Genomic DNA, 20,082 nt, shown 5'->3' with positions numbered 1-20,082 from the left:
TGGGCTTTATGGTCATGGTCATGGGCAGTCGCCGACTGGGAATCCTCCGTCGTGCGAAGTCCTTCCTTGGCACACCTGAGCTCCTCACCACATACAAGGCTTTCATCCGCAGCTCAATGGAATACTGTTCCCCCCTCTGGGCTGGTGCTCCTGCCTCACACCTAGCTCGGCTTCACGCTGTTAAAACCAAAGCTTTCAGAATCATTGGAATCTCCCGCGATGAAGCTAAATCCGAGAGCCTTTCACTCACTCACCGCAGGCAGGTTGGTGGTCTTTCTGTCTTCTACCGACTCCTCTCCGGCTTTGCTCCCCCAGCTCTCTCTGTGCTCTGTCCCCCCAATATTCCTTCAGGTCGCACAAGATCTGCCTGCAATCCTCTTATGGTTAAACTGCCAAAGTCTAGGCTCACTGCTCACCTTCACTCTTTCATTCCCCTTTTCTCCCGCCTCTGGAACAAACTCCCCCACTCCCTTCAATCCCACTCCTCCCTCCAGGTCTTTAAAACAGCTGTTCACCACCATCTCTTATCTTCCCCCATCGAAAACCTTGATCTTTTCTACCCCCGGTAATTCACCCCAGAGTCCTTGCAGTGTTCATATGTTTTATTCCTCTCCCACATCCCCCCCAAGTCCTCCCGATGTCCCTGCTCTCAAATGTTGTGTTTGTGTCCTTCCCCCTCTCTCCCCATCTTGTCTGCCGCTCCCCTTGTTTTTTGTGTTTTGTGTGTCGGTTTGTCTTTTTGTGTGATTAATGTTAGCTCTTTCACGAGCCTCGATCTTGTATACAAAAAAAAACAAAAAAACAAACTGTATTTGAGTTAGTATATCAACGACATGGCAGGTGGGATCGCCTAGGCCCAAGAGGTACTTTGAACTCATCTTTGAACTGTCTAGCCCCTGGGTCTTGAATGTCCCCGCAACTGCAAACTGTCACCCTGGTGTTTCACATGCAGGGTGAGGCATCAATGTGCGCACCGTCTCTGGGGTGGACGTTAATCTGGGCGTACCATCCGCCTCCATCGGTTGGTGGACGTTATAAATCCCACGGTGTCTTTCGCGAAGAGTAGGCGAGCTATCGCTGGGACCATAAACAAATTCCTGCACTGAGTGACCATACACTCGAGCCTGGTGTTGGCTTAGCGGTTAGGGTGCAGGCTTGGGATCCTAGGATTCTGGGTTCGAATCCCAGTCAATCGCTGAATTAACGCCAGGGGGGTTTACTCAGCCTGTCATCCTTCCGAGGTCGGAAAATTGAGGCCCAGTTCACTGGTAATTCCCTGTGTGTCACAAGAGGCGACTAAGGAAGGGCATCCGCCTGTAAAACATTGCTTCAAAAAGGGGACCAAGGTGCCAAAAAAAGGCCAACCCCTGCTCTGCGGGGAAAAATGGACTCCAAAGGTGGTTCAGTGACTGCTGGGTAGGAAGACAATGGCAAACCACCCAGTATAATCCTGGCCAAGAAACTGCACCGGCAGCACCGATGCTCTATCCTGAGAGCATGGTACAATGATGATTAAAAACATCTGTTAATTAAAATAAACATTGGTATTGGATGGGGGTCTATCCTTGCTGTTTACATGCTATTAAAAGTTTTAAAATATTTTCTAACATGGATATTCTCCCCAAGCAATAACGATATTTGACGATTTTGATACGTGCATTGCTCAAAGAAACCCTCACCTGTTCCCTCTCCCAAAGTCCAGGGTGGTTGCCCACCTGCAGTCATTTGCCACATTATTCCCCCGATTGTGGAATAGTCTCTATCTCCAGTCCGTTGTCCCATCCTCCATTTCAAACGCGCTGCCCATCACTAGCTCATACTCTCACCCATGCACATCCTAGATATCTTGCCATTTGACTCCTCTGTACTCAAAACCAAACTCAGTTGTGTTGTGCTTCGGGCGTCCGCTCTGATTCTGGGAGGTCGGTGGTTCGAACCCCGGCCAAATCATACGAAAAGCTTTTTAAAAGGATAGAGCACGGACAAACAACCATAGGTTGGCAATAATTGTGCAGGCTCCATGGGCCTAATGGCCTCCTGCATTGAAATTCCATACAAGGGAACATATATTCTAAAAACAAGTTAAACAAGAAAAAGAGCAATCCGAGATTGCAAACCCTCGACAGGATGTATTTTCAGTGGTTTTTAAGGCTTTTGTGTTAAAACAAATATGGCGGCCGAACCACGTGATCGATGACATCATTTTTTTTTTTTCTCCACCAATTTATGCCTCCATGACATTCAAGAAATTTCATCTTGACAGGATGAAGTTTTGTACTTGTCGAATTATGACGTCATAATGGAGGCACCTATGACATCATCATTAACATATTTTATTCCCCATGGAGAGTTCTTTACAATGAGCCATGTCTCAATTTTTTATATTCAGCATTTTCGGAGATATAGAGGTGCAAAGTTTTTCGGTTTTTCCAAAATAGCGGCCGAACCACGTGACCGATGACGTCATCATTTTTTTTTTTCTCCACCAGTTTATGCCGATATGGCGCTCAAGAAATTGCATCTTGATTGGAAGAAGTTTTGTACTTGTCGAATTATCGAATTATGACGTCATTATGGAGGCCTTGGGCCGAGAGAGTTAAAAATTGGGCACAATCTATTCCAGGGCAAGACAAATATGTGTGTAAAGTATGGCGATTCTATGTGCAATGGTGTAGACGTAGTACTGCGCACAAACAGACAGACAGACAAACAGATGAAAAATCGGTCAGAGACCGAGGACTTGCTGGAATGTACTTTTTTATCGTCCATTTTGGACAAATGCGGCGGCCGAACCACGTGACCGATGACGTCATCATTATTTGTTTTCTAAACTAATTTATTCCGAGATTATGCTCAAGAAATTTCATCTTGATCGGATGAAGTTTTGTACTTGTCAAATTATGACGTCATAATGGAGGCACCTATGACATCATCATTAACATATTTTATTCCCCATGGAGAGTTCTTTACAATGAGCCATGTCTCAATTTTTTCTATTCAGCACTTTCAGAGATATAGAGGTGCAAAGTTTTTCGGTTTTTCCAAGATGGCGGCCGAACCACGTGATCGATGACATCATCATTTTATTTTTTTTCACCACCAGTTTATGCCGACATGGCGCTCAAGAAATTTCATCTTGATCGGATGAAGTTTTGTACTTGTCGAATTATGACGTCATAATGGAGGCACCTATGACATCATCATTAACATATTTTAATCCTCATGGAGAGTTCTTTACAATGAGCCATGTCTCCATTTTTTCTATTCAGGGCTTTCTGAGATATAGAGGTGCAAAGTTTTTCGATTTTTCCAAGATGGCGGCTGAACCACATGACCCATGACATCATAATTATCATTTAAAAAATTCTGCAGGTGGAGTTGCACCTATGGTGAAAATTTCCTGTCAATAAGACAAACGGTTGCAGAGAAAATCATATTTATTCTGTGTGGACAAACAGACAAACAAACAAACAAACAAACAAACGGACTCAAATGCAACACCATCTCCTCTGGCGAGGGTAAAAATAAATATTTCAGAAATTGCTTTACCATACACGGGCTTCCATCTCGATTATCTTTCCATTTCAATTCCCACTCACAGAATGTACTTGAGATTGCTTTTGATATTGACACCTTTGGACTTGTTTATCCTTATCCTGAAATATGTTTTCCTGGTACGGGTGCACTCCTGTTCCCTAATGCACGGTTTACCTTTACCTACCGACTTGTAACGCTCAGCAGCAGCATTGGCATGTGCTCCGCTCCCACAACTTAATCAAAATGCTTTGTGTTCCACGTGGCTTGAAGTCTCGTGGCGAGGACAGCGAATCGGGACTTCGAAGCCGCCGGCACAAAGCGCACACTGCGCATACACAGAAAAAGTCGATGATCATTTACATTTTATAACCTTCTTTAACGTCTTTCCATGAGACAAACAGTTAACGGTGATTCTGGAGGTCTTGTACAGCACGTCTAATTTTCAAATCAAAATGGTTAGCAACTTAGCTCTTGAAATCCATTGACCAGCACTGGCTGCCAGTCCTTCGGTGATCCTACAACCAAAGGTAGGAAGAGGTCAGATTACAGGCCAAACTTGCATGACAACACCCAAGATGTATCTATGTATGGTATGGGTGCAGGGCTCGCAAGATGGTTTAGACTTAGAGGTATGCGCACTAACCTTTGAGATGTCTTGCCCGTGTTCAAATCTCAACCCATCAACGTGTGTGCCATCCATCATAGGGACGTTAAGCTTGAGGACCCGTCTGCCGCCTGGTCGGTGGTAGGCATCAAATATTCCACGGTGCCTTTCACAAAGTGTAGGTGCCAAAAATCACCAGCGCACCGAGCAAATGACCAAACCCTACAACTTTATTCGAATCTCAGGCCTGTACAGCTGATTCGTAGAAGGCAGGCCAAAGAACGTCCACTCTGTTAACTTCACAAGAAGGTGGAAATAATCAGGGCCATTAAAAGAGAAGAGGAAGAGCTGTCTGCAGGCAGAGATCCAAAACAGCACTATTTGCCAAATGCTGTTCCTTCTCATTGGGTTGGAAAGTAGGAAAAACAGTTAATTTCAGAGTGGATCGATGAACAGCCTCAAAAGATTTCCTCAAGCCAGATTCCACCCCTCAGCACCGCCAACCTGGGGAATGCGGCTCCCGTTTACCCGCGAAAGGTGACCGGGGCTCTTAAGAAATGTCTCTGCTTGGCTCCATAAATTCCATCTCGAGTGAACATACTTACCCTTGGATGCAAAGTGGGGGTTGATTTATCGATTGTCCCCAAAATAAGCTGAAAATTTACCGGCATTCTACCCCGAAACCGGACAACCTCGACACTTCCACGCAACGAGGTCCAGCTCTCAACTGCCAAGATTCACTTAAACATCCGTAGTCTTGGATAAGGAGACCGGGCTGCACCGAGCAGCTATGTTACCCCACTGCACACAGCTTGCCCACAGCATGGCATGGGGCACGCCGTATGTGGAAAAGAGGAACCAAAAAGGAAGAGACCTTACAGGGTTCTACTCTGGGGAGTACAAGTTCACAATGTTCATCGATAAATGACTTCTGCAGGTATAGTACGTGCCGTCGTGCCAGTAAGGAGAAAAGCGCATTGGTTAACGGTGCTCCTGACTGCAGGCCCGCTTGATGAAGGAGATGCAATACCAACGGGCACTCCGAGACATTTTTACAACACTCAAACCTACAATTTTTCTGCAGCAAAAATAATGGTTCCTCAATGATGCGGCAACGGAGACATTAATACCTGGATGCAAGGATAAATGCACAAGTGGGCTTGGGATGTTAGGGAAAACGAGGAGGAGATTTATAGTGGATGGGTGGACGTGGGGAGACGAGAGGAGGGAGAATGGGTGAGGGAAGGCAACAGGGACGGTTGTCATCAAAGGAGGCCGGAGCGAATTGATGGCGGTAAGGTCAGGTCACTGGCGATGGAGACAGGTGGATGACGATGGAGATAAATGGATGCAGATGCAGACAAAGAAAGGCAGATGCAGATGGATGGAACGGAGAGGAAGACGGTGACAGGTGGATATGTTTTGTGAAAGAGACAAGTGGATGGACATGGAAATGGAGACAGGGAGATGGAGGTGGAAACAAAGCTGTGGAAATTGAATCTGGAGACGGGGACTGTGCTATGTAGGGGAGAGGAAGATGGAGGAGAGGAAGATGTATGCAGACAAGGTGAATAAAGATGAAGGCGAGGCAGAGGTGCATGCAGATCTGGAGAGGCTAAGTATGGAGATGGATAAAGGAGTGCAGTTCGGGTTCAGAAGGTAAAAAGCACACGACAACCATGCAAAGGTGGTGCCCACCACCTTTGGAAACCTCCTATGGGTCAGGTCCATGTCAGGACTCTGTCTAGCTTTTCACCTCCCTCCTCACGTGTATAAAAAAATAAAATAAAAAATAACCCACGCGTGACACGCACACACGAAGACCTTGTCAGCTGCTCGGTCGGGGACTCACTGGGCCTAATGTTGCAAAGCTCGACAAATTACCAGAATATGAAAAATGAACCTGAAATGGAGGAACTTTAATAGAATGGAGACACGGATTTATCTAGACCGCAAAATGTGAGGAGAAAAAGCACATTGGACAGCATCCACATGCATGTACAGGTTCACAACCACTGGGTCTACCACCGACCACCGGCACCAACAAGCCTGTGTATGTACAGAATCACTGGGATAACAAGTCTCTACCTCTACCAACACTACTACCACCACCACCACCACCACCACCCATACCTTTCCCTCCAGCACAACAATATCCCCCCCACCCCACTCCTCCTACTACACCACCACCACACACCATACCTCCTCCACTTCCACACACACACACAACTCCCACACCACCACCCACACCTCTCCCTCCACCACACACACACACACACACACCTACCACACCACCACCCATACCTCTCCCTCCACCACACACACCTCCCGCTCATCAACTACCACTACAACCACAACCACTGCACAAACACACATACCTCCCCTTCCTCCACCACTACCACACAGACATATCTCCCACTCCTCCACCACACATACACACACCTCCATCACACATACACACACCTCCCCCAAACACACACACACACACACACACACACACACACACACACACACACACACACACACACCTCTCACCCTCATCCACCACACATACATACCTACCCCTCCAGCACTACCACCTCCACACATACCTCCCCCCTCCTCCAACACACACACACACACACACCTCCCCCTCATCCACCACCACCACACATACATACATACATACCTCCCCCTCCTGCACCACCACCACCACACATACATATCTTCTACTCCTGCACCACCACCACCCATACATACCTCCCCCTCCTGCCCCACCACCTCACATACATACCTCCCCCTCCTGCACCACCACCACCCATACACCTACCCCTCCTCCACCATCACCACACATACACACTACTCCCCCAAACACACACACACACACACACACACACACACACACACACACACACACACACACACACACACACACACACACACACACCTCACCCTCATCCACCACCACCACCACCACACATACATACCTCCTGCACCACCACACATACATACCTCCTGCACCACCACACATACATACCTCCTGCACCACCACACACACATACCTCCTGCACCACCACACATACATACCTCCTGCACCACCACACATACATACCTCCTGCACCACCACACATACATACCTCCTGCACCACCACATACATACCTCCTGCACCACCACACATACATACCTCCTGCACCACCACACACACATACCTCCTGCACCACCACACATACATAGATCCCGCACCACCACACATACATACCTCCTGCACCACCACACATACATACCTCCTGCACCACCACACATACCTCCCCACCCCTCCACCACCACACATATCTCCCCAACCTGCACCGCCACCACACATACATACCTCCTGCACCACCACACATACATACCTCCCCTCCTCCTTCACCACCACCATCACAACAACATCGATGAAACACGAGGTCCACAATGTACTCACTCGTTTTCCCGCCTTTCATGCCCTTGTTCAGCAGTTTCTGCACCGCGGCAGCATCTGCGTTCTTGGCCGCCTGGATTAGCTCCTGGTCTCTCCCCATGGCTTATGTGTTGCACCAAGTCCGCAGCACGAGGAGACTGCACGTATTATGTTATCGTTATCAATTTTCCACCCTCCCTTCCCCTGTTTTCCCCAACCCCTCCTCCTCTCAGCGCCGTTCCCACGCGTTACTCCTTCAGCAACGACCATTCGCCAAGCAGGTCCGACCACGCGTGCAGCGCCGCCAACAAGCCGCGGCCACATCGCCTGCGAAACCCATTCCGTCGTTATGCAGAAGAGACGGCAAGCATCGCGTGATTTACAGTAATAATAATAATAACGATGATAACAAGTCTCGTACGGCGACTCGGCGAGTGTTCGCCCACTCCTTGCTGTGGAAGAAAGAACGCGCGCGAACACTGCGCTCTGTATGGCTCGGGCACCACACACCCGCACCACGTAACGCCGAACCCGGCGCCGTGACGTCACGATTCCTTTCCCCCCGCCTCTGGCTCGGTCGTGTTCACGTGTGCGTGTGCAATATCCTCGGCGGAGACGTGCGTGACAGCGTGGAACACCCAACCTGACTACCTGTATCAGCATTGCTACGCGCCGAACGGCTCGCTTGCATCAATTGCCGTGACCAAAACAAAGCGCTTTGGAAACAAACAAACAAAACACACAAAATAAAATTCAATGCAAATAGGACGATAAAATCGCGTCTCATGTTGAGAAATAAAATGTTCCATCGTTCAGTCACGTGTTGATAAAGCACACTGTGATATTGGTTTGTCATGTAAGTATTGAGAAAGTACACACACATACGCATGCACTCATACATACACACATACACACACACACACACACACACACACACACACACACACACACACACACACACACACACACACACACACACAATGCATACATACATACATACACATACATACATACATGCATACATACATACACATACATACATGCATACATACATACACACACATACATACATATGCATCCATCCATACATACACACAAACACACACACACACACACACACACACACACACACACACACACACACACACACACACACACACACACATACGCATCCATCCATCCATCCATCCATCCATACACACACACACACACACACACACGCACACACACCTGCATACATGCATACGCATACATACATGCATACATACACATACATGCATACATACATACACACATACATGCATCCATACATACACACACATACATACATACGCATGCATCCATCCACACATACATACATACATACATACATACATACATACACACATGCAGATACATACACATACATACATACATACATACACATACATACATACTACATACACATACATACATACATACATACATACATACATACACACATACATACATACATACATACACCCATACATACATACATACACACATTATTATTACAAATATATACACACTGATACTGTGTAATCAAGTTCTGAATGAATCATTCATTCATATTGTTGCGGTTCTGCAAACCAGCACTCCCCAAGGCAATGCCATACAACATACAGGTCCCTGAGTTAAGTTATTTCCTTAATGATTGTTCAGGAAGACATCCTTTCTATCTAGTGGGTTTCAAGGGCAATGTGTTGTGTAGGATTAGCTAGGGATTTTCTCTCTATCTTTCTTTACAAAGAATTTAGCCTGGTGTTGGCTTAGCGGTTAGGGTGCCGGCTTGGGATCCTAGGATCCTGGGTTTGAATCCTGGTCGATCGCTGAATTAACACCAGGGGGGTTGACTCAGCCCGCCATCCTTTTGAGGTCGGCAAATTGAGTACCAGGTCACTGGTAATTCCCTGTGTGTCGCAAGAGGCGACTAACAGGGTTGGCGGCAGGAAGGGCATCCGGCCATAAAACATCGCTTCAAAAAGGGGACCAAGGTGCCCAAAAAAGGCCAACCCCTGCTCTGCGGGGAAAAATGGCCTCTAAAGGTGGTTCTTTATTTTATTATTCTCTTTACAAAGAGCTATCCTCCTCCAGTCATGGTGAAAAGGGAACAGCATCGGATGTCATCACCTTAACCCACGCTACTTAAACCACGATTTACCCATCACCGGACTATCAACAACCTCTACGCTACCATGCAAAAATCACCATACTTCCTCACCAGACAACGACCAACCTCACACATTTATTGTTCAACATTAAACCACGCCGATTCAATCACAACTAAACCACGACTCCTCCATCACAGTCCCACCACCACAAGATACCCAAAACTCGAGCACCACAAATTTTCAGGCATCTGCCTGTGTGTGTTATTTCTCTCATTTGTTTAGCATAGCCCGTACTAGCAGTTAGACGAGACATTTCAGTTCCCACAGATTGGCTCCAGACTAGTGCACTGGCAGTTCCGCTCAGCTGCAGATGATTAAAACCTAAGATAAGATTAGTGTAAATGAATGGCGCGATACCTGGTTGGAAAGCCAGGTCATCCCCAGGTAAACGGTAAATAGATGGAGGACCCTGGGGATTTGGTTGACTAATTGGCGTTTGCAGTCAATTAGCAACCCACCAGATTTCAGGGTTATCCGCGCTCGGTGGCCTCAAGTCCGGTAGTCAATCCGAAACCCGCGACCATAAGAATATGTATACAAAGGGTAGTTATCAGGTATATTGTTATTTATGGACTAGCAGGGACCCATTCCACATAATGTAAAATATGACTTCAAATACTCAATTCTGGGCCCTGTGCTTTTTGTGGTCTTCATTAATGATCTCTCCTACTCTCTGGAAAATCCTCTTTATCTTTTTTCTCATGACACCACTCTCCCCCATACCATCCCTCATCCCTCAGATGAAAATTAAACAAAGGAGAACAATCTCTCCAACAATGCTTTGCTCCTTGTAGACAATGCCCTTGCCCATCCTGTGCAGATGCAGGACTGGTGCGATTGCAGCGGCATCATTTTGCCTTTCATGTGGTAATATGTTAATATGCTCAATTTCTGGTTTTCCGTAGCGGGTGCAACCGGAAGTGACGAGAGGGTTTTGGTTGGTCACGTTTAATAAAGGATTGACATGGACTCCGAACGCTTCAGACATATTTTCCTTCCAAGCTAAATTGGTGACCCCGATGATGGGAACCACCAAGTAGCTGCGCCTTTCCCAGTCGCTCAACCAGCTTCATCCGTGGCAACGGTTTCGATCAAGATTTGCCATTATTGCCTAATGACCCTTAGTAGCTGTCGTTTACACAAGTCAAAGCGCAATTCAACGCGCCGAACATTACTACCGCGTCAACGCAGTTCAAATACAGTGTTGGCTCCTCATCACCAGAATATGCGACGGAGGTGAGAGATATTTTAACTACAACCACCAACGAACAACCCGTACACGATTTTGAAGGCCACGCTCATAAAGCACATGACCCCCTCTGAGCACCGGCACTTTCAACAACTCCTTACAACCTAGGATTTAGGAGGTCGAAGACCCAAACAACTACTGTGCCATATGCAGCAGCTTCTCGATGCTCGCCATGCCACCTTCGACCGGTCTCTGCTTCGTGAGTTGTTTTTGCAACGTTTACCTCTTGCTGCCGCTTAACGAATTACTCACAGCTGGTAAGCACCCTGAAGTATTCCGATGGGCAGAGGCAACCTTGCTAGCCTTCCACACCATCAAAGACGCATTGCCTAATGCCTCACTCCTCATTCATCCAAAGCCAGATGTGCCAACATGCCTGATGGTAGACGCATCGAAGGTTGCGGTGATCATCGATGCTGACTGCCACCCATTGGCCTTTTTTTCGAAAGCACTGAAACTACCATGGCGCAAGTACAGCGCCTTCGATTGGAAATTACTCGCTGAATATCTAGCCATCAAGCACTTCCTCCACTTCTTGGAGGCCAGACAAATCTCCATCCTGACTGACCACAAACCTTTAACTTTCGCTCTGTCCACCCATTGGGATTCTCACTCTCCTTGCACACTTCTCCAACTCAGTTATATCTCGCAATTCACCACCGACATCGGCACATCAAGGGAATCGCGAACTCTGCGACTGATTCTCTCTCACACATCGTGGTATTAGCGTTGTGTTCAACCAGCACACTGGCCATCAATTTTAATGCACTGGCAGCAGCACAACGAGAGCACATGGAGCTCCACCATCTACAGTCTGCAACAGGTTCACTTACATTTTGTGAGGTACCAATCCCAGCGACACACTCGTGTGTGATACATCAACAGAACAGTCACACCCTTTTGTACCTGCGGCATTCCGTAATACAGTCTTCGACGCTTTTCACTCACTCGGGCACCCGGGTATTTGAGCAAACCTGGCGACTCATCACCACACCATACATCTGACCACGCTTCAACGCTGATGTATGCCATTGGGTCAAGCAATGTCTTCATTTCCAATGCTCCAGAATGCAACGTCATACTGTCCTGTCGCACCATTTGGTAGCTTTTCAACACCAGATAGGGGTTTTGACAGGGTCCATGAGAATATCGTCGGTCCCCTACCACAAACAAACAGGTATAGCTACTTGCTGACTTGTATTGACCGCTTCACACACTGGTCAAATGCTACACCGAAAGCTCACATCACCGCACCGACTATCGTTTGTATCGTTTGTATTGACCAGGATTTTTGTCTACACCTGGATCGCATGTTGTGGTGTTCCATCAGTCATCACTACGGATCGTGGTAGCCAGTTTGAATCGACTATATTTCACAAGTTGACTCGACTCCTGGGTATCGACTGTGTGCGAATCACCGCTTACCATGCAGTGCATATGTGTATGGATGTGTGTGTGTATGTGTGTATGTATGTTTGTGCATACGTGTGTGCTGTATGCAGGGCCAGATTAACCTTTTGTGGGCCTGGTGCCAAACAAATTTGTGGGTCCCCATTTGGGGAGCCATTGCAAAAAAAAAAAATCTGCCTGTTAATATATATACTGTATATATATATATTGTCGTGCGAATCCCTCCGGTTAACATCAGGGACCGCGGATGGACCAAACGGATATACTGGAGGCGATGACCAAACACAGATTTTGCTTCGGCTTGCGGGAAGAGGAAGGGAAGAGGAAGGGAAGAGGAAGAAGCGGGAAAAGCGCTTACCTGGAGCGCGCCGACTGCAGCTCCGGTCCTGTCGGGAATTAATGTACTCAAACACCGAATTAGAATGTACAAAAAATTATGATTTATTTCACGGAACCCGATACAATGAAACGCGACGATGAAACTAAATCCTACGTTGGGATCCCACACACCAGACTCAACAACAGGACACAGGAATGAATGAAAGGAAAATAAAGCATATGCGTGTATGAAATGTGGTGCTTCTTAACTGTCTGTCATCTCGTCGTGGCCGCTGTCCAAACGTGGCTCCGTTCGGCCCCACTCGTGCGCCACCAGGCCTCGAACGATCCGCTCGACCCGGCCTCGTCGATTCAGCAGCACGCCTCGCTCCAAGCTCCAAATCAATCGCACACGAGGTCCCGCCCGCTCACAGCACCAAAAGCACCGAGCACCGAGCACCATGAAGATGGCGAACCAACGACCACCAAGACCTCTCAAGACCAAGAAGGGAAGCGCAGAGAGCACAAGACGTCATGCAGCGTCAAGTCAGCCAGAGAGCGCAAGAGGGAAAATGTCGTCCGGCACACCCTTTTATAACCTTCCTCGACTCTCCTCCAATGCTCTGTTGTGCTGGCGCCCTCTCATTGGCCGAGTGCTTCTCGCACCGGTATTGCTCGCCCTGATTGGCTGGAGGTTTGCGCCTTCCACGTCAACCAATCACACTTTCCCTGTAGCGTGGTTATAGCTCGTGTCACTCGATGTTGCTAGGCCTGCCGGAGGTGTAGCTGGCGGCGGCCATCCAGCAGTGCCCCGATCTGGCTTCGTGCCTGTTTTCCAAAGTCGTTGTAAGGGAAGGGGATTTAATTACTGTGTGTACTAAAGGGCCTATCTACGTGTTTATATGGGTATGCATTGCCATAAGGGACAAAGGTTTGGCGACAGGGACGACGATGAACAAAGGAACCTTTATCCATAATCCTTGGACTATTTAGCACGCACTGCTCCCTCGTAGCGGGGACATCAATACAGCTTATCCCGACAAACCGGACTACACATGGAACTTATTACAGGCTGGATTCCCTATCGCGACAGTCGGATACCTACCTATACAGATCTACCTGATTCTAGATAATCCTTTACCCCACCGACATAACACAGCCCACCCTCCCCTCACCCCCCCCCCCCCCGAACCATAGCTCGTGCTAGGTTCACTGCAGGCGCTACCATTCCAGTCTTATCACTTACTGTCTCACACTTACTTAGCCTATGAAATAAAGCAGGAGGGCTGTGGAAGTGAGCCGGAGCTACTTACCTATCCTCCTTAACATGCTAATCCCCTTAACAATCAGGCAAATATGTACAATCATTTCCTTGGTCGTTCCTGCGGAGGGAGGAAACAAACAACACACCAAAATCTACCTTAACCACAAAACTTACCAAACGTACAAAAATTCACAACTCTATTAAACATTTGTACATACCCCGGTCTACAGACCGCGTCCCCCAGTGGATGCCACAAGACGCAACCTTACCTGCGGGGCCATCCCAATGCACCCCTAAATTTCCGTGGGCCCTGTCCTGGGGTTACAGGTGAGTGACATGGCTCGGTGGATTTCGCCCACATTCGTACAACACAACCCCTTAACCACTCATACACATTCCAAAACTCATTACACACAAAATCATTACAAGCACTTATTTCATACACCCCCCCTGCAGGACCATGGCATTGATGTCATATTCATGTGTGTGCATCATTTCTACTAGGCAGCGGGGAGGTACCGCACCAGTAAGATGGTGGAGGCGCTTCAGGCTGTGGTGCCCGCAATCCCAAAAACAAGTCAACCGACTCACAAGTTCATTGCCCCCCCCCCTCATTTACCTCTTGGCCCCGTGACAGCCCAACAGCCCTTTGCGCCATTACCCCGCCGGTGAGGGTCTCCACACACCAGGCTCCGTTGCCTCCTGCTTCCGTGCAGCTCCACGGGTCGCCAGGGGTCTCCTTTACCCCATGGCGCCCAACCAGACCCTCCACCGACGAGCTCCAATTTCCAGATACCACTGGCTGCCAGGGGTAATTGCTGCAGAGGGGGGGTCGCAGGCATCACTCCTCCAAGCTTGATCTGTACCTGCGGGCACACACACACCTTCCCCACCCACAAGATCCCAAAACACATTTCCTCCCCCGCTGCCATTCAATTTTCCAACACATATTGCCAACGATGGTACAAAAGAGTTGCCATGGCCTGCCATTGTGAAATCCCCCATTCACATTTTAAATCACATTTTCACAAGCACAATAATCATCACTCATTCTCCATTGTCTCCACTCTCACGAACACATGAAAACACATCACCACAACACGAACACAAACGCCACCCACAAGACTCTGTGGCACACATTCCATCCCCCTCACCGGCCATGTCATCACTCTCACCCGCCCCCAACTCCAAATTACATGTCCCCCAAATTAACAAGCAAGTCCTGAAGTCTGGGACAGTAACCATCAAGGCCTTACCTCTACCTTGATATTGTTGCGGATCTCGGAGTACGGCGCTCCCCTTACCGAGGGGGGGTTAATCCCCTCATCTATTAAGCTGGCCGTCTGAGTCCTGGAGCTATGACGTCACTTCCGGTCATCGCTGAATAGTAGGGTGGTGCTCAAAATAATTTTTTTAAAATATTTACTGGGACATGGCTTTATGTTGTTCCTTTTGTTCCAAAATGAAAAGACACCAAATATGAAAGCAATCTGATTTTATTTAGGGGTGCCACATCAGCCTTCAAACTAAAGGTGTCTACAAAACTTTTCTATATATGGATCGAAAGCAAAACCAGAAGTTTGTTTTATGAAAATCCACCCTCCACTCACTTTCTTTGTATTCTAGCAAACACAAGTTACAATAGCTGCACAAATAGCACTATATTGCTATGAAAACTCAAATTCAATGATAACAATCCAAATGTTCAGTTCATAAAATGAAGAGACACCATATCACATAGTATTAAAAAACACAAATATAATGAGAAATGTAACTCCTATTTCTGGGCCTGTTTCACCACTGTTGCCTTCTTGGCATCGGGGTACATCTTCCTGTGAGCAGCAACAACTTGGAGCAGAGCTTGCTTTTGCTCTTCATCCTTTGTAAGGAGCTTATTGTAGTCTTGTATCAATGCGACACCCCTTTCTGCCCTGTCATTCACCACGACTAAGCCACTGGCGGCTTTCTTTGCTTCCTGAAAGCTGGTTTCTTGCTCCCATGAACCAGGATCCTTATCCATCCAATCAGTTGGGGTCCCTAGGATGCTGAAGAAATGCTTGGTGTGTTTTGTTATGAGGCCAGCGATTGACAGGGCGGTTCCTCGTTTGATAGCTGGTCTCTTTGGAGAGGGGTTTTCACCATCATTTTTCAATGCTTCAATCATATTGATCTTGCTTTCTTTGTCAATTCTGGTGTCAAAGAATGCAAATGCCACTAGTACTGGGCTCATGTACCACGTGTGGCGGCCGTGCCTTCAAGGCTGCCTGAGCCATCTTCTGATTGATTTGTTCAAACTTTTCCAACTTCTTGAAGAGGTTAATGTCATTCAGGGGAGCCTCAATAGCTTGTGGAGCCCGAAACCAAGCCTGTACATACACAAGGCAGACAAAAATGTTGAAGGCTCGGAGTTCTCTCGCCTCTCGAAGTGTCAAGTGGAACTCTGACCGAAACATGAACACCTGTAGTGAATATAGTGCTTTTGCCATCCATCTGGCTCTGTGCATTGCTCCTGGAGCCATGATCCGGATTCCACGAGGTGGGATTCCTCCCATGTAGATGACAGTCAGTTCTAGGAGTTCACGATAATCATCTCGTGGCTGCTGATCTTTCAAACACACAAGAACGTTTTTGCTTCCAACACAGTGTCTACAGATCCCATTGAAGCCTTCCTCTCTGAGAATTGATCGTGAAGAAACTTCCTGTCCTCGGGGTTGGTGATTATGGCCTCCGAATCTGCATGCCTAAGATCAAACGTCTTCTCCAAGGAGGCCTTGAAGGATGCTTCCTTTTTCTCTTGGGTCGCACCACCCCGCTTTGCACCTTTTTGGAGGCTCCTCCATTCTTCATATAGCCTCTCCAAACGATGGATGCAGTGCTGCTTCGTCGTTGTAGGTAGGTGAGCTTTTTACCAGAAATTCACAACCTCTTCAATGGTGAGGGTTGCACTCTCCCGGGCAGTGCGATTCTCCTTCTTCAGGTGATGGAAAAACAGGACAAGAGATTGATGCACAGTCGGGAGCTTGGCACCTTTGATGGCATCTCCAGAAGTGGACCCAATGAGATACACATTATCCTGAGCCCGAGTTTGCAATGAAACACTGGTACTAGCACATGCCATATCTGCAAAATAAGCAAGAATGTGGGTAAAATCCTGTTAATTCTTACTCCACAGGGTCACTCTCTACAAAAGAGCCACAGTCAATAAGTTAGGCCTACATATTACACACTAAAAAAGCGTACCCCTGACCCCGGGAACCTGTACAAAACATGCATGAAAATTGCCCAGATAGTGATCATAGGAAGTCTCAAAACTGTATGTATAATATATTGTATATATATAATGTATAATGTGTATTTATGTATATTTATTATTTAATGTATATTTACTATATATTTATTTTTAATATTATATTTAATGTGTATATATATAATTATGTATTTATTTTGTGTATATACAGCCCAAAAAATGGGAATTCCTATTTTTGCATGGGGGAAAATTCATCACTGATGTGGCACCCCTAAATATTATTGGATTCCATTCAAATTTGGTGTGGTTTCCTTTGACACCAAAAGGAACAACAATAGACCATGTCCCAGAGAAAATCCGCATTTTGATTTTTTGAAGCCCACCCTACTGAATAGGGTGGTAGGCCAATTGCTCATATTACCTAATTACCAGCGCCTTCCGGTAAGCGAGGAAATGAGCCCCGCCCGAGCCGCAGCTGTAATGGACACGCCGAGCGAAGCGAGCCACGACTCAGGCCGTTAACAAAGAATAGACCCGATTATAAGCGGTTCCTATATCGTGCCACCGGTATTCAATTGGGAAAAGACTAAAGCGATCGGATGAGAAGAAATCAGATAAAGGAGGAACACAGAATTTATTGTACAAGAATGAAGAGGAAACGAAAGAGGTAATGTACAGTTGAAGAGGAAGAAGCAGTAACACAGAGCAGCCTTATACAGTCTTATATTATCACTCCCAGGACAAAACAAACACACTTACACGAAAAGGTGGTGGTGGTGGTGGGAAGGGAGGAAGAGAAGGGTCCAAGCAGATGGTAGGCGTCGAGGTCCGGCCCCAGGTTCACACTCCGCTCCAGTCCACGCTCCGGGTGTTCACTCGTACCGCGGCAAGCGGCCGGCAGCTTCGCGTGGCGTTTAACGTGAGCGGACAATTATATCACGGGGGAAAGACTGGGATGCGGCGTACGCAACAAATTGTCCCTTAGCCTTCGCCAGTTGTGCGCCTCCAATAGTTCATAAACAGCAAGCAAGGACTCCTTTCGCATCGGTTCAAATCGTTCTCCCGGGCACCTCTCTTCTCTCACTCATCTCTCTGGCTCATCTCCCACGCTTCTCTCTGGCTCATCCCCCAAAGTAGTCCCATGCACCCGCTTATATCGCCCACTCGCGTATCAAGCCGCTTGCCTTTCGGATCCATCTACCGGTGAGCTGGCCTCGGCTCTGAGTGGTCGCAAGCGCTCACCGGTCCGCCCCTTGATGGGGCGTTGAGGGGCCACGCCTTCGTTCTTGGCGCTCCGCCCTTCCTCTCCAGCTTTACCGCGTGCGTAATGGCGGCTGAGCCAGGCAGCGAACGCTACTGGCAAGCAAGGGAGCCCAATTTGGAGGAAGGCTACGCCACAATATGACTTGAAATGGGGGCCTACTCTTATTTAATTAATACAACGCAGATTCAACTATTGGAAACAAATCCTTACCTGAAACACATACTAATGAAATAACTAAAGAAGAAGCCTATGGTGTCCTACGTGTTGCAATATGACCTAACTAGGGTGCGACCTTTGACCTTTTTACACCAAAATGGGAATATATACAGGGGATTATTTATAAGGGATATTACAATATTTACAAAGTGGAGGGTTCTAAAAACCACACCACTGCACCCTCATTACCTCTAAGGCCGTCCCGGCCCGACAGAACTTTAACTTAGTGTGACACTCAAGTGTGGTAACCCTCTACTATTAACTTCACCCTGAGTGCGACATTTTTAAAACAACTAAGTATGTCCCGCCTGCTGCGTTGCATTCTGTCTAACTGACTCACGCCCACAGGATAACCGAATCACGGAATTAATTTTCAAACTACACATTGACGGTGGGGAGCATTATTTACAAAGACACTACTTGGTATTTACACGCGAACCCAGGACCTGTCTTTTTGGGAGACAAAAGAAGGACTTTTGAAAAGAGGAAAGGCATGCATTGCACTGCACTGATACCCCCAGCACCAATAAGCACCAATATGCAGAAAGCACCAAAGCACCAATATGCACAAAAAACACCACAGCACCACCATGCACAGTCATACATTTTAAAATAAAACGATGCCTTGCGACGTCTTCTCTGCTGGGCCGCTGGTTCTGGACGACTTCTTGCTTGCTGCCTAGTTGGTAATAATAAAAAAACAGGCACAAAACGGGTCCACTTTTTAAAATTATGGCCAGCAGGGGCCAACTAAGGGTGGTCCACCTGCATGGCTTAGGTGCCACCTTTACCGTGGTCCGCAAGCAAGATCTCCCTGGCCACAATGGCCGGTCCACAGCAGAGGTGCAGGCCCCAAAACGTGGGGTCCATGAGTGTGGTGCTCGGCCACAGACCTGTGGTCCATATGGTGCTAGGCCGCAAGATGTGCGGTCCATAAGTGGGGTACCGGTCCAGGCAGGCAGCAGCGAGGGCGCGGGCACACAACTGTGAACACCTGCGCACTCCCCCCGGGCCCAAAATGAACAAATCCGTGAGTGGGGGAAGGAGGACAAGCAAGCAGCGGGGCAAGATCGCAAGGGTACACATCAATACAAGGTATTGCAGAGGTGAGGTGCACAGGAGAGCGAGCCGAGAAAGCTTGTCCATACCGTACGTTCCCCCCCTGTCACCTAATCTACCCTTGCCCTTACCCCGTATTTACACACTTTACAAATTCGTCTCTATTGTCTTGTCTTCCCCATATCTCCCCTAATCCAAATTCATCATTGATCCCTCTAGACCCAAATTTGCCACCAATTCCAATTCCTCATTAATCCCTCCTAAGGAGGAAGAGATGGAATCACAAGCACAATGTCACCCCCACGT

At 47.6% G+C, this 20,082-nt stretch overlaps 1 protein-coding gene across 2 annotated transcripts in view; it reads right to left on the bottom strand.

Moving 5' to 3' along the window:
* LOC137426860 (caskin-1) overlaps window positions 1-8,082 on the bottom strand; it is a 313,044-nt gene extending 304,962 nt beyond the window's left edge. Inside the window, exon 1 of one of the 2 annotated variants that reach the window (XM_068115825.2) lies at window positions 7,582-8,082. In XM_068115825.2, the coding sequence (XP_067971926.2) occupies window positions 7,582-7,678 (97 nt within the window). In that variant the 5' untranslated portion in view covers window positions 7,679-8,082. The remainder of the gene's footprint in view (window positions 1-7,581) is intronic. The other variant, XM_078778949.1, reaches the window with a different exon arrangement.
* Window positions 8,083-20,082: the final 12,000 nt, after the last annotated feature.

The sequence above is a fragment of the Myxine glutinosa genome, chromosome 5 (assembly GCF_964187855.1).
Source record: "Myxine glutinosa chromosome 5, kmMyxGlut1.1, whole genome shotgun sequence".
In the NCBI taxonomy this organism is placed as follows: Eukaryota; Metazoa; Chordata; class Myxini; order Myxiniformes; family Myxinidae; genus Myxine; species Myxine glutinosa.
The sequence above is the reverse complement of the archived record's forward strand: the minus strand, read 5'-3'. Positions and strand labels throughout refer to the sequence as shown.